General features: G+C 34.1%; 3 protein-coding genes across 3 annotated transcripts; 1 reads left to right on the top strand and 2 right to left on the bottom strand.

Moving 5' to 3' along the window:
• The first annotated feature begins 24 nt into the window (after window positions 1-24).
• LOC114716369 (CSC1-like protein At3g54510) lies at window positions 25-5,357 on the top strand. Its single transcript, XM_028901366.1, is given in 11 exon segments — window positions 25-311; window positions 763-903; window positions 1,277-1,340; window positions 1,437-1,649; window positions 1,738-1,932; window positions 2,102-2,400; window positions 3,180-3,351; window positions 3,354-3,461; window positions 3,827-4,105; window positions 4,644-4,877; window positions 5,205-5,357. Coding segments are annotated over 11 exon segments (2,145 nt in total).
• A 96-nt stretch (window positions 5,358-5,453) lies between these two features.
• Window positions 5,454-10,202, bottom strand: LOC114716521 (flavin-containing monooxygenase FMO GS-OX4-like). Its single transcript, XM_028901521.1, has 7 exons — window positions 9,429-10,202; window positions 9,194-9,264; window positions 7,201-7,350; window positions 6,934-7,016; window positions 6,715-6,839; window positions 5,962-6,137; window positions 5,454-5,808 (listed from the first exon to the last, which is right to left on the bottom strand). Exons 1-7 carry the CDS (start codon window positions 9,967-9,969, stop codon window positions 5,635-5,637), a joined length of 1,320 nt encoding a protein of 439 aa, XP_028757354.1. The 5' UTR covers window positions 9,970-10,202; the 3' UTR covers window positions 5,454-5,634.
• A 3,974-nt stretch (window positions 10,203-14,176) lies between these two features.
• On the bottom strand, window positions 14,177-20,312 carry LOC114716587 (flavin-containing monooxygenase FMO GS-OX-like 2). Its single transcript, XM_028901616.1, has 6 exons — window positions 19,493-20,312; window positions 16,787-16,942; window positions 16,150-16,232; window positions 15,906-16,041; window positions 14,988-15,161; window positions 14,177-14,350 (listed from the first exon to the last, which is right to left on the bottom strand). Exons 1-6 carry the CDS (start codon window positions 20,093-20,095, stop codon window positions 14,177-14,179), a joined length of 1,326 nt encoding a protein of 441 aa, XP_028757449.1. The 5' UTR covers window positions 20,096-20,312.
• Between the last annotated feature and the right edge of the window lie 204 nt (window positions 20,313-20,516).

The raw sequence follows: 20,516 nt of genomic DNA, 5'->3' as shown, positions 1-20,516 counted from the left end.
CTTGAGTTAGTTAGTCAAGTTAAGATGAACCCTCCCAGCCTTCTGGCTTCGGCCGCCATTAACATTGGCTTGGCCTTCATCATTCTCTCTCTTTTCTCCATCCTCAAGAAGCAGCCTTCCAACGCCACCATCTACTACGCCCGCCGCCTTGCTCACCGCCACAGCTTCGTCGTCCCCTCCTCTGCCTCTGTCCTCGCTCGTTTTCTTCCTTCCGTCTCTTGGATTCCCCGCGCTTATCGCGTCACCGAAGATGAAATCATTCAAACCAGTGGCCTCGATGCTCTTGTCATCATCAGACTCTTCAAGTTTGGGTCAGTTTATTCATTCTGTTTCGGCGGTTTATTCTTCTTTCTTTATTTCTTTCTCTGGCGATCGCATACCGGAATTTAATTTCTCTGGGATTTGATTTCCTGCAGAATACCATTTTCTCGTTGTTTTCGTTCTTTAAGGCGAGTGAATTGAATATCTTCTAGAAATTGAATACATCAGATGCAACATTTTAATTATGACGTGTAAAATTAACAGTCTGTTGAAAAGAGTCAAGAATGCGGTGCCAACTTGGAAATGAATCAACCACTTGGTTTTTTAGTTAAAAAATGTTTACTTCTAATGTTGTTATTGAGAATTTTGACAGCAAGCACTTGATAAGTATATATAGTAGGAGAGCATTCGATTTTTGTCTGAGTTCCCGGAGTTCGCGTAGATTTTTACCATTATTCTTATTATATATCATATATTTTTTAATTTTAATGTTCCTTGCAGCATCAAATTTTTTGCGGTGTGTACTCTTGTAGGATTGGTGGTACTTCTCCCGGTTAACTACGGCGGTGGGGATGCTTCAGAAAGAAATTATTATTCAACGGATTCGTTTACAATATCCAATGTTAGTGTAGGATCTGATAGGTGAGAATGTCTTGGCATCAGACAGTCGTAACTGATAATACCTTCTGTACTTTCAATTAGATTCTCATTCTCTGATGAAATTTTACACCCCCCCCAAAAAAAAAAAAAAAAAAGAACTCTCCCAAAACCAAAATAGGTTGGGGTTTGAAACCCCAAGAGGTCGTTTTTAAAATTTGGCTATAACATTGTGAATTTCAGTCATTTTAGATCAAACTGAGTTGCTACAAATGTGTGAGTGTGTGTATGGGTGTATATTAACCAAAGATTATCATGGATCTTCTGCTGCAGTAATATATGCCTAGATGATAATCTGGTGCACAACTTTTGATACACAGTGCATCTAAACAGATTTGGCTTTCTGCTTTCCTTGCAGGCTTTGGGTGCATTTTGCATGTTTGTGTTTCATATCTTTCTATGGACTGTATCTATTGTATAAGGTACGTTTTGAAGTTTGATATCTACAGAGTTCATGTCCATGTCATTTGTACAAGTTGTAAGGTAACAGGTGCTTTTATGCATCCTTCCATCTACAGGAATACGATGAAATTTTGACCAGAAGGATTCAACAAGTTCACAAGATAAAGAATAGACCTGATCAGTTTACCATTGTAGTCCGTGAAATTCCCTTGTGTGTCGAACATAAGGCACGTGGGTGTTTTGTTGATCACTTCTTCTCCAAGCACCATCCCTATACATACCACTCGAATCAAATGATATATGCCGCAGAAGATCTTCAAGCGTTGCTGGTAAGAGATGCCCTATTGTTCAGTCTTTACTCCTGATACTCTGTCTTCTTTGTAGTGGGTCCTCTCACAGATTTTATATTATATGCAGAACCAGGCAAAATCTCTTGCAAGAAAAGTGGAGGATTTGAGAGACACTTCCAAGGGCAAGAAGCATAGGAACAAATTTTCACTCTTTGAAGCCTTGCAACACGATTCTTCTAAAGAAGCATTACTTGAGGAAAAGCTTCAAGCAATTTGTCACAAGATTCACCAGTTACAGAGTGAAGATATGCTCAAACAAAAGGTAGTTGGTCAGTGTGATGCTCACAGTTATGTTTTGCTTTGAATGAGAACATTGCAATTCATTTATTTCTCAAAGGCCAAAAAAAAAAAAAAAAACTAGAAGAAAAGAAAAGAGAGAAAAGAATTGTTAATAGACTTGGTGTTATAGGGTGAATTGTTTCATGTGTTAGGAGTTGCCAGTTGCTTTTGTCTCATTCAAGACCCGCTCAGGTGCTGCGGTAGCAGCTCAGTTGATGCAGCACTCGCATCCACTTCTTTTGATTACTGAAATGGCTCCAGAGCCAAGGGATGTTTCATGGAGGAATATGAAAATACCATATAGAGCGGTGCCACTTTACAGACTTGGTGTTCTTATTGCAGCATCACTGCTTACAGTTTTCTTTATCATCCCTGTTACTGCTGTGCAAGGCTTAGCCAAATATGAGAAACTCAAAAAATGGTTTCCTCCAGTCATGGCTGTGCAGTTAATGTAAGATTCTTTCCCTTGGATATGATATTTTGGCATCCTGTACTATCTTGTCTTATTTTCTTCTTCCATTATGTTCTAGCACAGAAAGTTTAGGAACAAGACTGAGAATGATAATTTCTCGTGCCATTTGCCAGGCCCTAGAAACCTTCAATTGGGTTTATTTTGAATCATCAACCAAACGCATAGAAAAGATAACTACCGAATCATTAAAACTATTAATATGAGTCTCTCAAGGAAATCTCTTACTTTTTTTCAAATTAAATTTCTTCCCCCAAATTTTTTGTGGTTTTATTCTTTTTCTACAGGCTCTCATATGATGTAGACCCAACACAGACAAAAGTATTGATAAGGGGGCTATAAATCAAATGAATCTAAATCACTTCTGAGTTTGGATCCATTTGGTTTAACTTGCTTCTCATTATATATATCTGATTGAATGGCTCTGTGACTCTTTCCAATTATGTATCCGTTTTCTATGTTAAATTTCGCTCATCACCCCAAGCTTAGACGCTGCCCGATGCCATATGAGCTATCTCATAGGCCATGTAAGCCCAAACTTCATAATAATGGTTATTTTCATTACATAAAGGATTTTAAATATAATTTTTTTAATAACCATTAACAATGAAACAGGAAATCAAAAGATTTTTTACTTAGCACTGCATCTATTTATCTCTCACTTCTTATGTTCTCATTGGTGTCTTAATCAATGGCTTCATCTGAAATAAAATATTTATTTACTTATCCTGTTCTGACACATAACATTTATTATTCTTCAGACCAGGATTAAGCTCAGTAGTGACAGGGTATCTGCCCAGTGTTGTGCTCAAAGGATTCATATATGTTGTGCCCTTCGCAATGTTTGCAATGGCTAAAGCTGCTGGATGTATTGCAAAAAGTAAGGAAGAGATCAAAGCTTGCAATATGGTTTTCTACTTTCTGGTTGGAAATGTGTGTTCTTCTTGAGCGTCTTGTCAGGATCTCTGCTAGATGTGCTTGGGCTATTCATCAGTCATCCTAAGAATATTCCAAGTCACCTTGCCAGGGCTGTGTCTGCCCAAGTGAGTTGGTTTTGTTTCTGCTGTTCTAAGCATATTCTGCCTTCCCTGTGTCTTGTATTTATCTCTATTTTCCACATAATGAGGCACAGTTCGAATTGTAACTTTATATATCCTGGAAGGTCGTTTCTCAATGGTGAGCCTCAGAAATTCGGGGGGAAATTCCCCTTATTGTATAATTAATCAATATAAAGGAATCCGCGCTTATGGAACTTTCCCATTTAATATCTTTAATACTTTTCCAAACAATACAAATGAAGGTATTTCAAATTCTAAAATGATCCTTTCAAAATACCTCATCCAACTGCTATAATTGCTTATATTTGATAACCTGCAGAAGTCATGGCCTTTTCACTATCTTGTTGCAGGCAGATTTCTTCCTGACATATATATTGACAGATGGTCTGTCAGGGTTTTCTTTTGAGGTTCTCCAACCTGGCTTACTAATTTGGGATGTTATGAAGTCTTGTTTTTGTGGGTGCCGACGAGACAAAAGTCCATACCTTTACTCTCTGCCCTACTTCAGAATTATTCCTTTGGTCTCTCTTTCAATACTAATTGGTATAGTGTATGCAGTTGTAGCACCATTGTTGCTCCCATTTCTTATTGGCTACTTCTGTCTAGGCTATGTTGTCTATATCAACCAGGTAAGTTTCTCAGCATGAAAAGTTCATTCATTTATCTTCTACCAAAAAACTGTCCGTGCACATGCGCTTAGAAAGACATATTTGGGATTTGATATTTGCTGATTCCAACCACTTAATTTTTTTTATAATATAACTTTAAACTATTATGAAAAGAGTGCTAAAATAGAGTTATAATATCTCGAATATGTGTTTTCCGACAGAAGTTTTGGACGGGAAATGTGGACAAGTCACGTGCTTGCCACTCCTAATTTTGGAGCTTGATTTTGGTTAAGAGAATGGAGGTGGCAATGATATGATTTCTATTTATTTAGTCATAGATGCTCTAATTCCATTTAAAAGAGTACTTTTATTCAAAGCATTTTTTTGGAGAAAGGAACATGAACAGTTTTACTATAATTTTAGGATGCTAAAGCGACAGAATGATGACATATATAGTTTCCATCTCCTTTTATGTCTATTTTGTTAAATTTTGCAGTCATTCCATTAGTTTTAGACTTTTTAGTTATTGTTGTGTTGAAGAGATATAGATATTTTGCAGATTCAAGATGTGTATGAAACGACCTACGAGACATGTGGACAGTATTGGCCGTACATTCATCACTACATTCTTCTTGCAATCATTCTCATGCAGGTTACCATGATTGGTCTATTTGGATTGAAATTGAAGCCAGCTGCTTCCATAGCAACAATTCCACTACTATTGTTCACTTTGATGTTTAATGAGTACTGCAAGATGCGTTTTCTTCCTTCCTTTCAACATTATTCTCTCAAGGTACACTTGACAACACCTTATGCATATTGAAGATGGCTAGAATTAGCTTATTCTGGCCAAAGCTTAGATTTACATTCAGTATTGATTTTCAAATTGTTCTCTTTGTCTTCATTCAGTAAATTATATTTAGGTTTCTCCATAAACTCAATTTCCCAGAAGGATGCCTCATGAGTCACTAGACTCGCTCTGCTCCTTCTAGCATCAGATGAAGTGATCTCATGTTTAGAATGCAATAACTCTGGAGGCACAATAATATAATCAACTTCTTTGTCACTATTTTTGTAATTTGGCGTGTCTCAATGGATCTTTATTTATTTGTGGGAATAGGATGCAGCCGAAAATGACGAACTTGATGAGAAGTGTGGTCTTTTGGAGGTTCACAGTGAGAATGCGATCAATGCCTATTGCCCACCAGGCTTACGACCAGTGAACTTAATGTCATCAGAGTCTAGCTCCGCACCATTAGTCTCCTCTGCATGATCTTTTTATTTTCTGAGCACCTAATGTCAACCCTTTATGCCATTGATGTCTCATTCATTCTCCAAATTCAGAAAGGATACAATTTCACAGCAAAGGTAATGCAAATGGACACTTTGATAAAATTCAATATGAAATTTATTCAAGTTTCGTTCATCAGAGCCAGATAAATCCTACATGCGTCTGGGTCTAAATCTACATGCATAGCTAATATTAATCAAGATGAGACAACAATGAATATATGGGAAATAAACTTATCAGGGGAACTGCAACATCATATCTAATGAGATGATTCGCCCTTTATGATTGTTTCCCAATAAGCATTATCCCATTGCTCTCTGTAGCTGTCTTCCATGTTTCCTATCTTTTTCATGCACTCTGCATACATGCTTTCTCTCCACTTGTCGACTGGAGGCAAGCCTGATTCTTTGGCAAGCCATTGGCTGTACCCAACCTGAAAGAAGGATTTGCAATCATGTAAAATTAATGGGATTGGAAGTTATGTCTTCCACATAACTTTTTTACTGAATAACCTATCAGATGATTATGATCTATTTTTCTGACAGAGTGAAATCTTTTTGAGAAGTTGGTATACAGACATGAATACCTCCTCAAAATACAAGTAATGAGTACGGTGCTTGGGAATCCCAATATTCTCCAATCGCTGATAGTATTCTTCAACATAATTCATCATCTCCTTTTCCGTAGGTATAAGGACTTTACCAGATAAAACTCGTGCCACCCACTTGGATTGTAATTCCAATTTTTGGAAGATGATCGCCTGTTCAGAGTCAATTCATTCATTTCAACAAATCATTAACCTAATTTGGAGTGCTTTTCAAATTTTGTTTTTTTAAAAAAAGCTTTTACATTTTCATTGCCATAAATAATAACATTGCACCCACCTTCAGTGTGGCCGAACAAGATGATATAGGTTGTAAGCAATTAAAGATTAAAGATTAAAAGGACATGTGAAATACATTCTTGAACAGGTTGTAAGCATGAGTAGATCAGGTCAGTAAAATATAGGTGAACCGAACAACTATAAGCACATGTGTAAGCATCACTAGCACAGTTTTCAGAGGGATCCTAGATTTGACAAGACCTGTCTTAAAATGATCTATGAGATTCTCATTCGCTAGACCTATCTCTTCGTATGCATTAAATTATACATAGATGAAGTTCCAAAAAAACAAGCTATTTCTTATCAGACACACCATTGTTTGTTAAGAGTGTTCCCCGTATCTTCTATGAAAAATGAAAGGCATTAAAAGAACAAATTACTTTTTTTTTTTGGGGGGGGGGGGGAGAAAAGGAAGAAAAAAGGTGGGAAAAAGCTACCAGTGACCTTTTCAGGTATGCAATGATGAAGAGAGCCAAGGAGCTAAAGCAGGAGGAAAGACATGCTTGTATAATGGTCCAACACGATTGCCATCAATGGTTACTATTCCATTAGTTTCAAGGAATGGATAGTTGTACTTGTATCTGAAAAATAATGCCACAAAAAAATTGACTTGGAACTTGAAATTGAACCTGTGAAATAGCTTCCGAACACTATATATTGTACATATATACTGACCCAGTACAATAGAATATGACATCGGCAGACACAGATGATCCATCCTCAAACACAACCAAGCCATCTTCAGATGCACATTTGACCTGGAAAGAAAAGTGGCCATGGAGATCAATAAGCAAAATTTGCCGATTATTCCATGTTGGAGATGAAACAACCTGTCTATTTCCTAAAATCTTTTGATACCAAAAAAGAATATGTTATCTAAATATAAGGTAATTATAATTATAAATGAACTAATAAGCTATCAACGTCAATTGTTTCACATACCATGGGATGCTGCCATATATTATCATGATTTGCTAACTTCGCAGACTTCACATTTGGATTTCTTGTTGCTATGTGAACCTCCTTAGCTACTCTTGCAACGTCTCTTGAGATATCAAAGGCACTGGGTCCAAATCCAATTACGACCACGCTCTGTTAGGAGAAGATTATTTTGCAATGAATTATCGGTACATATACATCCATTATCTAGTCAAACTATGCTGTAAAATAACCAAATAAATATGCGTATATAGCACCACTGAGTGCTTTCATTAATGAATCAAAATATTGATGGGATTTTTTTTTTTTTGAAAAAGAAAGGAAACTGTGAAGATCTGGATGGCATATATGGCATACAGAATGACAAAATGAAATGAAATAAATCAGCACATTAAAAGTCCAAGAATGAAGTGTAATAAGTGAAATCAGCTCGAAAGATTATATAATCATTCTCCAATTTTCACTTCACAACTCGAGTTATCAAGGCACCTCGACTATGCTGTCTGAATTGTCAACCTTCAATTTCAGGAGGCCAAGCCAGACTGCATCAGACACTATTTGAGATAAATAATGACCTAATTGGATTCCAATCTTAAGATAATTTTTTAAAAAAATTTAAAAAAAAACACTCTGCCGGGATGGGAATTGAGGTTTAAAAATTTAGCATATCAAAATAAATAAAAAACAATAGAATAGATTTTGATATTGGTTTCATAATCAGGGTTAAAAAGTAGCATAGGAACCATGATGACATATTTTACACTGCAAAATTGCTAGTAAATGATCAAGAGGCGAGTGGGTCACAAGTGTATTAGCGGGGAGAACAAAAAAGACATCACTTTCTTCAACTTCTAAAGTCGTCTTCAAGCGTCATAGTCTCATTTTACCTCTCATCTTAATTATAAGAGTTAGTTGACTAATTTAAGGAGATTAAAGAAATCAATTAAGTTAATTATTTGTAACAAATAAGTATTTTTTTCTTAAAATATCCTTACTAATTAAGTGTATTGAGTATTGACTAGAACTACTATTATTAGAAGGACTATTTTGATAAAAAAAAATATAAATATGAGAGATAAAGTGGATTAATATCTTATATTAAGAATTAAAATAAAAGTCAAATAAGATTTTATATTAAGGACCGGACGAAATATAAGCTAAAGAAACTTTTTAATCAATACAGATTCTGAGCCAAGGAATCAACGTCGTGGCAGTTAGGAATCGATACAGATTCTGATACGACGCTGGCGGGGAAAAAAAAAAGAGATACAGATTCCGATACCAATTGAGAGGATTATTTCAGTCAACAGACACTTTCGTGTTCCCTTGATCAATTCCTAACCAACGGATAACATGGATAGTGCAAGAAAAGAGGAAAAAATGTTTAGGACCTATTTGTTTCAACTTTTTAATGGAAAAATCAGTTTAAGAAATTTAAAATGACTGATTAAACTTTTAAAAATAATCCGAATCTGTATCTTAAGAATTTATTTTAAATAGCTTGTGAGATGTAAAAAGACGTTTAGGATTATAACCAAATGCAATTAACTTCTAATTTTCGTAATAAATCATTTTTTACTCATATTAAATACTCCTCCGGTCCTAATTATAAGACCCAATTGACTTATTTGAGGAGATTAAGAAAGTAAGTTAAGTTGGTTATTTATAATAAATAAGTGTTGTCATTCCTAAAATATCCTTGCTAATTAAGTATATTAGCTAAAACTATCATTATTAGAAGGATTATCTTGGAAAAAAATGCATAAATATAAGAGATAAAATGGATTGGGGTCTTATAATTAGGACCAAATAAAAAGTCAAATTGGGTCTTATAATAAGGACCGGAGGAGTATTACTTAATCTGGGACCCCAAAAGAAAAATTACCATTTTATGATTTTAATATTAACTCTTTCATTTGCAGACATGCAAATGTTACTTCTTTTTAGCGGGAAGATATGCAAGTTTATCACTTGGAAACGATAGATTTCAGAGTACCTGATTGCGAAATGGTTCGGGTACCCTGTAGCTGTGGCTGTGAATCTGAAATCCTGGCCACTTCTCAATACCTGAATCAAATCACTCACGGAAACGTAAAACCCATTAATCAACTCAACTTTTTGCAGAGATGAGCTTTTGAATTGGTTATTTGGTTTGACCCATGCATTTCATTATTAAACCATTTCTCACTCAATATTCAATCTAGAATCAATAGACCAATCGAATGCTCTACCTGGAATTTGAGCTATTCTTGGTTCTGTGAAGTGACCCGAGCACACAACAACTGCTTGAAAAAAGTCCTGAAACAAAGAATCGCCGCCGCCGCCGCCACGACTCTTCGATTGAATGACCCACTTGTCATTCCTCCCATCCACTCGCTCGATCCGAAGCACTTCTCTGTTGAATCGAATCAGCTCACGAATCCCAAAGTCATCAGCGAACTTGTTCAGAAACCAGAGCACCTCTTCGTGACCAGGAAAAGTTCGCGGGTCCCCGTTCTCGCGATTCTCGGGAAACGGATAGTCCAGAAAACCCATCAATTGTCTGGGAAGATTGGTGCGTAACGAGAGGTAGAGGCTACTGTGGACGACTTCCCGTGTTGGGTCCATGCCAATTGGATCGGACTCCGTTAGCGGATCGTATTTCCATGTACCTCCGATTTGATCGCTTTTCTCGAAGACGACGACCGTATGGCCTTCACGCATAAGCTCGCGGGCGGCGCAGAGACCAGCAGCGCCGGCTCCGATTACGGCGACATGCACGGATTGGACCATCTCTGGAGTTTAGTGCAATGATGGAGCTCAGAGACGAGAACGAGGCAGAGAATCCATTGGGGCCTTTTGATGATTCTCATTTAAAGAGAATGAATGGGGAGCCTTTTGGTTTGGTGAAACTGACAAAGAAGAAGACAAAAACGATGATTGTGCCTGGAATTCTATGGACTCCATGGCTGACCGGTGATAGTCCACAAGCGAAGCTTCGCTATAATGAACCGGCTATATTATACATTTGATACTATTAATGATTATCAATCATTCATAGAAGTTCATGCAATAACTGGAATTCTTGGGTGCATGCCGCTTAATTGAGGGATATGAGGGGAAATAGCGGACGGGAAATGAAAAGAAAAGAAAATACTCCCTCAGTTCTATTATATAAATTATATAAAACCTTTATACACGTTAATATATAAGAGTTTTATATTTAAGACGTGAGAAGTATCAGGAAAGAAGTGAAATTACATAGGGAGAATAAAAAAAACTTTGAATTTTAAAATTTAAATTAGTGTTATTTACTATACTTTAAAAGTAATTAACAATATTTAAAAAACATATGAAACACATTTATGCAATCATTCTTAGTTTGAGATTTTAAAATTTAGAAGTATTTTTTTAGGATTTTATATGTAGTGTTGTTTTGATACTTAATAGTCAAAAAGAAGACAACTTGTCTTAAAATAATTATATTTTTATAAATAAATTTATGTTTTAAATTTCATGGGTTAAAAATAATAGTAATAAAATTGAAAAAAATATTTATTTATTTATTGTAATGCTATCCGTTAATTATATGATTTATATATATTACCTTCTCTTCTAAGTATAAGAGCTAGTTGACTAATTTGAGTAGATTAAAGAAATAAGTTAAATTAGTTATTTATAATAAATAAGTGTTGTCTGTCCTAAAATATCCTTATTAATCAAGTTTATTAGCTAGAATTGCTATTATTAAAAGAAGTATCGTGAGGAAAAAAAATTGATAAATATGAGAGACAATATGGATTAGAATCTTATATTTATGACTAAAATAAAAGTCAAACAAGATCTTATAATATAAGAAATAGTTTGCTCAATATGATTTTTCCTAAGTAAATTCAGCCATTTCAGGAAGGTGAAAAATTTGCTCCTTAACAAAAAATGCTGGGATGATGCCATTTGAGCTCAGGCTCATTTGCTTAAATTAAAATTCCAAAATGATATTTAAAATACTTTTAAGTAATAAATTTATTATTTTTGTTGCTTATTACACTCAAGTCTCCCCATGTATGAGATAACTTGAAATTCTGTTACCTCGATCACAAAGTGTAACTGTAGAGAAAATATTCGACTCATCGAAAGAAAACTACGAATTTCAGGTTGTGTGCGCACATAGGTCAATAAACAGAACATAGACCTTATCAATAATTTTGTATTTTAGTGATATGAAATCTTATGTGTAAATAAGAGATTGCAAATTTGATTTCGCTTATAACATCGTATCATTGGCTTCTCATGTTTTAGTTTAAAAAACAAAAGAACACAGACTTTTTCAAAAAAGTACTTGTGGTGTGATTTGATAAGAATAGAGAAAGAAATCAATTTCGCTTTTGTTATAGACTAAAACCCTAAATTACACGATAGCCATCAGTGACTTTGGAAAATTTGACAATGGTCAATGGCTCCTGGAAGTATTTATGCCTGATAAGAGTGATTAATCATGTCTTGTCTTAGTGCCACGTCGCTGTCCTAATTATTTTTAGAATGGAACATGACGAAAGTGAAAGAAGAGAAAAATGTTTTGAGACAGAACGGGACGTGGGATAAAGCTATTATGTCCTAATATATTATATACTTTTTTTTAATTTTTATGAATTTATTTAATTTATCATTGTATTAGAATTAATGTAATGATATTTATCAATTGTTATTTTGATTATTTGTTTATAAGTTATTTTCCAGAAATTTAGAGGTAGTATTAAATAAAAAAATAACCATCATTAGGTTTTTTAATTAGATTGTAAATATGAACTTTTGTTGGGTAAAGGATTGGAGAATTGTAATGTTATTGATAAAGCAAATGATGGGCAAAGCCACACTTAAGTCATATGATTGTCCTTTCCCTCTTGCAGGCAATAGTCATGCGGCAAGCAACATAAAGATGGAATAATAAAAAAATGATTTTTTTAAAAAAAAGAGTGATCAGTGATGTATGAATGGAAAATTTCATAGGGCAGGGTCTAATATGTTGTTATGAACTAGAATATAAATAAAATTTACAGTAAGCTGTATTATTTTCAGGGAAAAAAATAATTATCATACATCTTATGAGGGGTTTTTAATGGAGGGAAGAAATGAAGAATTTTCAATGCATATAATTAAAAATGATATCCTAAGAAAATCAACACACATCCCTTATAAATCATTAATCAAACTATTTTTTAATTAATTTTTGTAAATCAACTATCGAATTTTAAGAATAGTACACACCTGATGGGGACAAAGGAAGTGAGTGCGATGTTTGGGGATTTGGTTCTGTTCTAAGAATTGATAGAATTTCTGAACAGAATCCATCATGAAGGTTTTCGGGCATATCTGGAGTCTGCAATGTAATCAGGTTGCCACACGGAGGTCCGATCACGGTGACGGAGTCGGATCTGATAAACACAGCAAATGCACCGGAGGGAAAGTTTTTGCAGAGAGGGAGGGAGGAGTCTGGAAAAGGCAAAAGATGAGAAAAGAAAACCGAACGTGTGCCTCAATAACTAATGCTACGGTTAACTTATCCCATGCATATTTTCAAAAAGAAAACCGCCTCCCTCGACATAACTGTTCCCGCTTTAGGCAAATTTATGTAAGATGGCAAAAATTGCACTTTAAGACCCACAAGTCTTATTATTTGCACCAGGACCTCAAATGATAATAGGCTTGGGTCCAATCCACCAAAGGTGGACTGGCCCATTTTCTTACACATCATTTCCTCTATCGAGGGTAATTTAACCTTTCCAGATAACATTTATGCAGCCCATTTGCTCTGCAATTCAAATATATGAATTATGAAATGCCTACATTATATGCCTTTGTTTTGTTAGAGATTATGTCCTTGTTAAAAATAGTACGTTTTAGGGAAAGAAAATTAACTTCTTATCGTATTTTAAATCAAGTCTCTATGATCTTGTCAAAGATCAGTAATATCCACTAAATTCAACTCCTGTTAGTTTTTAACACCGTTTTTATGCATTCATAAATAAAATTTCACAAAATCTATAAATTAAAATTATCAGATCAAATAATAAATCCTAATTTAAACAAAATAAACTACAGGATGTGATTGAAAATTAAGATTATAAAGAGCAGATTAATTTTCTTCTTTTTTTGATAAAATTTAAAAATTTTGTAGATTTACCTAATAGGAGAGGAAGTTCGATACAATAATTATGCTAATTTGATCCTTTTTGACCCTCAAGAATCTGGTAATAAATAATTATAAATATCTCCAAAAGTGTTTTTTTTTCCGGTTGATTCGTGAGGCATGTTTTGGTCTAGTGAGATCCTTGAAGACTTAATATTCATCCACAAATTTCAAATGTTTCATAAGCTAGTTATTTTATAAGTCAATTTATTAGATTTTTTTTCCAGAATCATTATTAATAATGTACTTATGCTAATCCACTAAAAATAAAATTAAGACTGAACATCAATAGTAACTAATTAATAAAAAAATAAATAACATATCATTGCAGTTAACCTAAGCCTATTATATTTTCAAACCCTCGTTTAAAAATTCAAAGGCTGAGTTTGAGCCAACGCAACTTAAAACTTGCTTGTTTTTAATCTCTCTAAACTCATGTTCGAGCAAACGCAACTCCAAAATTAAATCATTTCTTTATGTTGAATATGATTATCCAGACTACATACGTTCTGCGAAATGGGTTCTGAACAATGGCAAAATAAGTACTCCTCCGGTCCTAATTATAGGACCCAATTGACTTATTTGAGGAGATTAAGGAAGTAAGTTAAGTTGGTTATTTATAATAAATAAGTGTTGTTATTCCTAAAATATCCTTGCTAATTAAGTATATTGGCTAAAACTATCATTATTAGAAGGATTATCTTGGAAAAAAATGCATAAATATAAGAGAGAAAATGGATTGGGTCTTATAATTAGGACCAAATAAAAAGTCAAATTGGATCTTATAATAAGGACCGGAGGAGTATTAGGGTTTTAGGAGGAGGAAGAAGAGCGAATAATGGAATCCCAATAAGCATCGTCCCAGTGGTCAATGTAGAAGCGTTGCATTTCCAGGAATTTCTTGATGATCTCACTGAACATCTCCTCTCTCCATTCCTCCAATGCACCAAACCCGCTTTCCTCTGCTAGCCAGTACTTGTAATCCACCTGCATGTTCATCAATTTCAGTTCCAAATAAGAATTAAAATACAAGGACGCCGTGCAATACATGTATTGCTTCTGTGGAATGACGATCAAAGCCCTCAAAAGCATATTTTCAACTAAGGTTTACACTATACAAGGTTTTTCTCTGGTCCTATTTATAGAGTAGGAAAAGAAGATATTTTTTAGTTCTATTTATAACATATTGAGAAAAATTTTGTGTAAATATACAATTTTACTCTTTATTTATTATTGTGTTGACTTTGTTTATATGAAATATAATATACATTGAATAGGGATAAAGTTGAAAACTTATTGAATTTTAAATGAGAGTTAATGAAGTTTAATTTTTTTTGGGTCTATATGAAACATGCTAAAAGTTACTTATAAATATAACCAGAAAAGTAATTTGTGAGAAGAATTTTGTTTCGACTTGCATGAATATACTTATAATAAGCTTCAAACAAGCATGTAATACATCCTACTTAAAAGCTATTTAGATTAGTAAAACAAATGTTTCTACGCTTCAGACAAAACTCTCTTCACATATGTATTTTATTGTTTTTAGGACCAAAGGTAGTATGAAGTAAATTCTAACCGTTCAATGAACAACTATGAGGTAATTTGAAACAATCTTATGTACCTGATGGGGACGAAGGAAGTGAGTGTGATGTTTGGAGATTTGGTTCTGTTCTAAGAACTCATAGAAGTTTTGAACAGAATCCATCATCTCCTGTGTTGAAGGCAATGCAACTTTTCCAGATAATACTTTTGCGACCCACTTGCTCTGCAATTCAAATATATGAAATGCGGGATCCTGCATTCTCATCCAATCAGAGCAAGAGATAGGGGAAAAGAAAAATCAAATTTTGGAGTCTGCAACTTAAAAAATACTCCTCCTGTCATTAGTATATGATTTATTTACCTAATTTGATTAGATTAAGAAAGTTAGATAAGTTAGTTAATTATAAAAAATATAACATGTTTTACCTAATAATATCATAATCATTTTTCTTAATATCGTTTCTCCCTCACTTGCTTGATTATTGTTGAGGGAGTATCCATAGGAGTAATTAAAAATAAATTAATAAATATAATAAATAGATATTACATTTAGAATTAAAATTAAATTAACAATTAGTTTATATATTAAGGACCGAAAGAGTAGATTTTTTCCTGATCATAAACAGCATCTTTTTTTTTTTTCAATTTAAAGTTTTGAAAATAAAATAATGTAAAAATTAATATTCTTGTCCTTAAAATTTTAACTCTATTGTAATTCAGTCTCTAAACTTAAATTCGATACAATTTAATTGCTATAGTTTTGATTTGGATATAAATTAGTGTATATAATTTTAACCATTTAAAACTTTAGTCATTTGGACTAATTTAATGTTTAGATACTAACTTACAATTGAGTAAAAATTACGAGAATTTAATTCTACCGATCAAAGTTTAAGAATTGAGTTATAATTAAGTAAGAATTGCAGGAACAAAAGATTAATTTTTTGTCCTTAAATAATTTGGACAAGAAAATATAATAAAACGGGTTACCACTAACATGAGAAGTTAAGCCAACGAAAGAGAGGGAAGGAGCTAACGAAGGAGGGAACACATGCTTGTAAAGTGGTCCAACCCTATCATCCTCAACATTTACTATCCCTTTGGTCTCCAGAAATGGAATATGATATTTATATCTGTCATTTCATATTTTTTTAAAAAAATTGATGAGTGTCAGCTGAATTTTCAATTAACAAAAAGATTTTTAGAAAAAAAAAAGTATAAAAATCATTATATTGTAATACCCGGTACAGTGGATAATGGAATCTGCATAAACAGAGGATCCATCTTCAAAGGCAACCAATCCATCTTCATAAACGCTTTTTATCTGCAAAAATGAAAAAAGTCTTTTGATCTTTCCACTTAATTTAGCCCCAAATTTTTAATTCTCCACATCCAAGATACCATTATTTTATAATAAATCATTATTTATTTTATATATTCATAGCCAAATCCATTTAATTATTAAATTATAGATTAAAAAGTCATTTTTTATTTTATATATTCATCATGATATTTTTTCATATTACTCCCTCCATGCCTTTTATACGAAACAATTTATTTCATGGTGGTATTTTTAAATATAAGAAACAAATTCTGTTTATCCAAAATTTTAAACTAATCTATTCACTTTTACTTTCATTAAATATATGTCACTCATTATTTCTCTATAATAAATTTAAGTTCAGTATCTCTCATGTAATCTTTTTATATATTAATTTTAACTAAATATAATGAACATTTCAAACTGTATGAATTTAGTAGATGTTTCTTATAATAAAGTACAAGTAATATGTAATTATTATAAAGTGTATATATATTTTTTGATTTTATACAATTCAGACACACAATTCACACGAGAAAATATGAAAGGGTGGGTACCGTGGAGTGGTGGCTTATGTTTTGAAAGTCTTGCAGCTTCACCACATTCTTAAGCATTGGATTCATTCGAACGGCTATATGAACTTCTGTCGCCACTTTCCCAATGTCTTTTGATATGTCAAACCCACTTGGTCCCAGTCCTATCATCACCACCACCTGCTTTTTTTCCATTAATTTTTTTTAAAAAAATTAGCGTTAATTATCAATCATTAAATAAATCCCAGAACTCATAGGAAGAGCGTCATGGTACTCCTATTTTGAAAAATCATAGAGATTTATCTTTTATGTTAAATAATCACCCGAGTCCCAAGCTATTGGGGTGGGAAAAAACAAATCAACCAAGTTATTTTCAATATTTAAAGCATATTCTCAAATGGTAAGATAAGGAGAAATTCTCACCAGCGATTGCAGAACTACTTGGCATAATTCATGGTCTTCACTTTTATTGGGACAGAGGCTACCAGAACATAGCGATATATACGGACTGCATAAAATCCTTGTCTATGCTATGTAGGGGATGTGTTTCAAAGATATTGTTGATGATATTAGACTTTTACTTCGCAGGATTTGAAAGGTTGTGCCGATTCATATTTTTAGGAAGTCAGCTATTGATTATTTAGTTAAGCTCTCTCATTCCATGAAGAGCAGTTTTTTGTATCCTAAATCGATCGTCCCATATTGTGAAAGGGGAGGTTGAGAGAGAAAACTAGAACTTGTTTTGTACTGGGGGCGCACAAGGACAGGGCTGGGCAGGACATAACTTATGCCTAATGCCCAACCCGAAGTATGAGTGGGCTGCAAAATGCAGCCCGCTATTTGACTCTGCCCATAGAAGCCCTAACTATTGTGGGCTGGGCATGGACGGGTTGGGCAGGGCGGACTTCGCTGCCCAAATGGTGATGACTTGCCGATATCACATGTAAAAAAACTTTCATCCACGTCTGAAAATTACATTTTATAATTTTACATTTTCATACATTGAAATTATCCAGAAATAATTCAAAACAAGTCTTAGCAAATATCCAAATAAATAATATTCATAATTCATTTAGAACAAAATAACTCTCAAGATTGTAATTAAAGCCTTAAAATTCAAACGGTTTGTATCAATCTCCAGAAAGTTAAGAAAAGAATAAAACATTTGAAAAAATTGAAGAGGGATTAAAGCACATTGAGATATTCCATTGAGAGTCGGAGATGACGATATAATAGAAGCTTGATTATCTATTTAAGTGGCAAAAATTAAATGTTACCTAAAGAATTGCAAAAAGATATTAAAACTGAAGCAATAGGCTAACAGGAATAATATAGACCATATAAAAATAGGTGAAAATAATTGTAAAAAGAAAAATAAAAAATCTTAAAATCTTATAATAATTTAATATAAACAGTTTTAATATGCAAACACTTATTATGCAATACAATATAGTTAGCAATCCATACAACTAAAAGACTTCTTTCCATTATATGACTTGTTCATAAAAAATTAATACAAAATAACTAAATATAAATTAAATAAAAAATAAAACATGTAATTCAGATAATTAAACCCCAATTTTCTTTCCCTACTCCTACTCTAATCTTGTTTTCTATCTTGTATAAATATTCAAAATTGTTAATTTATACAAATATGTCATGTATGAACTCCATTCTCTAGCAAAGAAAGTTGTTAATGGCATAGAGGGGAAGACTAACTTATAAATAACCTACATTAAAATAACAAGACACAATAGGATATACCCAATAAACCTCACGAAAAACAAATTAAAAGCAAGATATTGTTGCTTCTTTAGAAGAATTAGATCCCCTAAAATGGAAAACTAACAGACATATGACAATAATAAATTAAATTGCAAAGAAGAGGGAGATAACTTTTTTTTTGGGTAAAGAAATGCAATACATTAATATTATTTCATAAATTATAATATATATATAATCCGGGCAGGGCTAAATGGGCAGGGCAGCATGTCCTGCCTGATGCCCAGCCCTGCCTATGAAATGCCCAACCCAAAGATGTTCATTCTTTTTCGAGCTCTTTTTTTTTGGACTGAGCTGGGCAATTTTTCTTCGAGATCGGGCAGGCTCGACGGGCATTTGAGCTTCATGCACACCCCTATTTTATACTGGTATTATTTTGTGAGGAACTCAGTCTTTGATTCAGAAAAAGGGAGAAATTCAGAAGCTCTGCATTTAATATGAAGCATTTAAATATTTTTCCCCCAAATTTTAATTTTGATATTTTTTTTTATTTGGGTTAATGCAGGTTTTTGGTATTTCAAGACTTCAAGTTTTTATAAATTTTGGTTTTAGTGTGTCAAATTTTAACCTCTAGATTTTAGTCCTCTAGGGAGTGGAATTGTCCAAATTTTTATTAAATATTTCTTGCCAAAAATTTTTCATTAAATTCTAAAGACTAATATTTTACTATTTTAGGAAAAAAAATTAAGAGACAAAATCGTATAATTTAAAATTTAAGAGATTATAACCAAAACCAAAGGCAAACTAGACAATAAAAAATTTGAAGATTACCCTCGATCATAAAATATCAAAACGTGGTACTACTAATTCATATTGTCTAAAATTTATCCTTCTCCTAAAGTGACTGGTCAAACTGCAGACAACTTTGACCAAGCCAAAAGACAAACTGTCACTGCAGACAATCCGTAAATTTGTTGCGCAAAGAAGACCATTCGTAAATTTACTTACCTGTCCCTTAAATGGGTCGGGAACCCGATAATTGTGGCTATGCATTTGGTATCGCCTCCAGTTTTCAATACCCGGGATCTCCGCGAGCTTTGGCACTGTGGAGTGACCCGAACACACTACAACCGCTTCGAACGTTTCTCGGGTCAACGACTCGGATCCCCGCCTCCTCCACTCAACCGACCAACCATCCTCCTTCCCTTCGCCGGCAAGCGCCACACGAGCTACCTCCGACTCGAACCGGGTCAACTCATGGATCCCGAACTCCTCCGCAAAACCGTCAAGGAAACGGAGCACCTCCTCATGACCCGGGAACGTTCTCTGATCACCGGTTTCACGCTTCACAAACGGGTAGTCTAAGCATCCCATGAGTTGTCTGGGAAGATTGGTGCGCATGCAGAGGTAGAGACTGCTGTGAATGATTTCTCGGTTCGGGTCAACGCCGAGAGGGTCGGATTCAGTTCTTGGATCGTAGGCCCAGGTGCCCCCTATGCGGTGGTTTTTCTCGAAGACGACGACTCGGTGGCCTTCTCGTTGAAGCTCCCGAGCTGCGACGAGGCCGGAGACTCCAGCCCCGATGACGGCGACCTTGACGGGTCTAGCCATGGTGGCTATTGAGGGAGGGGGAGAGAGCGAGGACTTTTTGTTGTTCCGTGATGAAGATCGACAGGAGAAATAAAAGGAGCATGATCCGAATCTCGAATTCGTGATTCATTTAATCTTAGGTTGACTTGAATAATTCCGTTCATGTCTTTGTCGCTGGAATTAGAAAAGAAAAAAGTTCATGTCTTTGCTTTCTTGACCTCCCAGGCCTCCATGGCTCCATCGATATCTTTTTTGTTTTTAATATGCTATGGTGGGTTTCAACGTATTCCCCACTTCCCATTGCTGCTACTTTTGACCAATTATTCCCTTGACTTGATCCCAATATTACCTGTGCATCACATGTTTTATTACAATGAAGAAAAGAAAAGTCGCCAAGATTTTTTTTGTTTTTGGATTACTTGTTCTGTTGACTTTGGTAATT

The sequence above is a fragment of the Neltuma alba genome, unplaced genomic scaffold (genome assembly GCF_004799145.2).
Source record: "Neltuma alba isolate B1F8T4 unplaced genomic scaffold, ASM479914v2 tig00002069_pilon, whole genome shotgun sequence".
In the NCBI taxonomy this organism is placed as follows: Eukaryota; Viridiplantae; Streptophyta; class Magnoliopsida; order Fabales; family Fabaceae; genus Neltuma; species Neltuma alba.
Note: the sequence above shows the minus strand (reverse complement) of the source record. Positions and strands in the feature narration are given on the sequence as shown.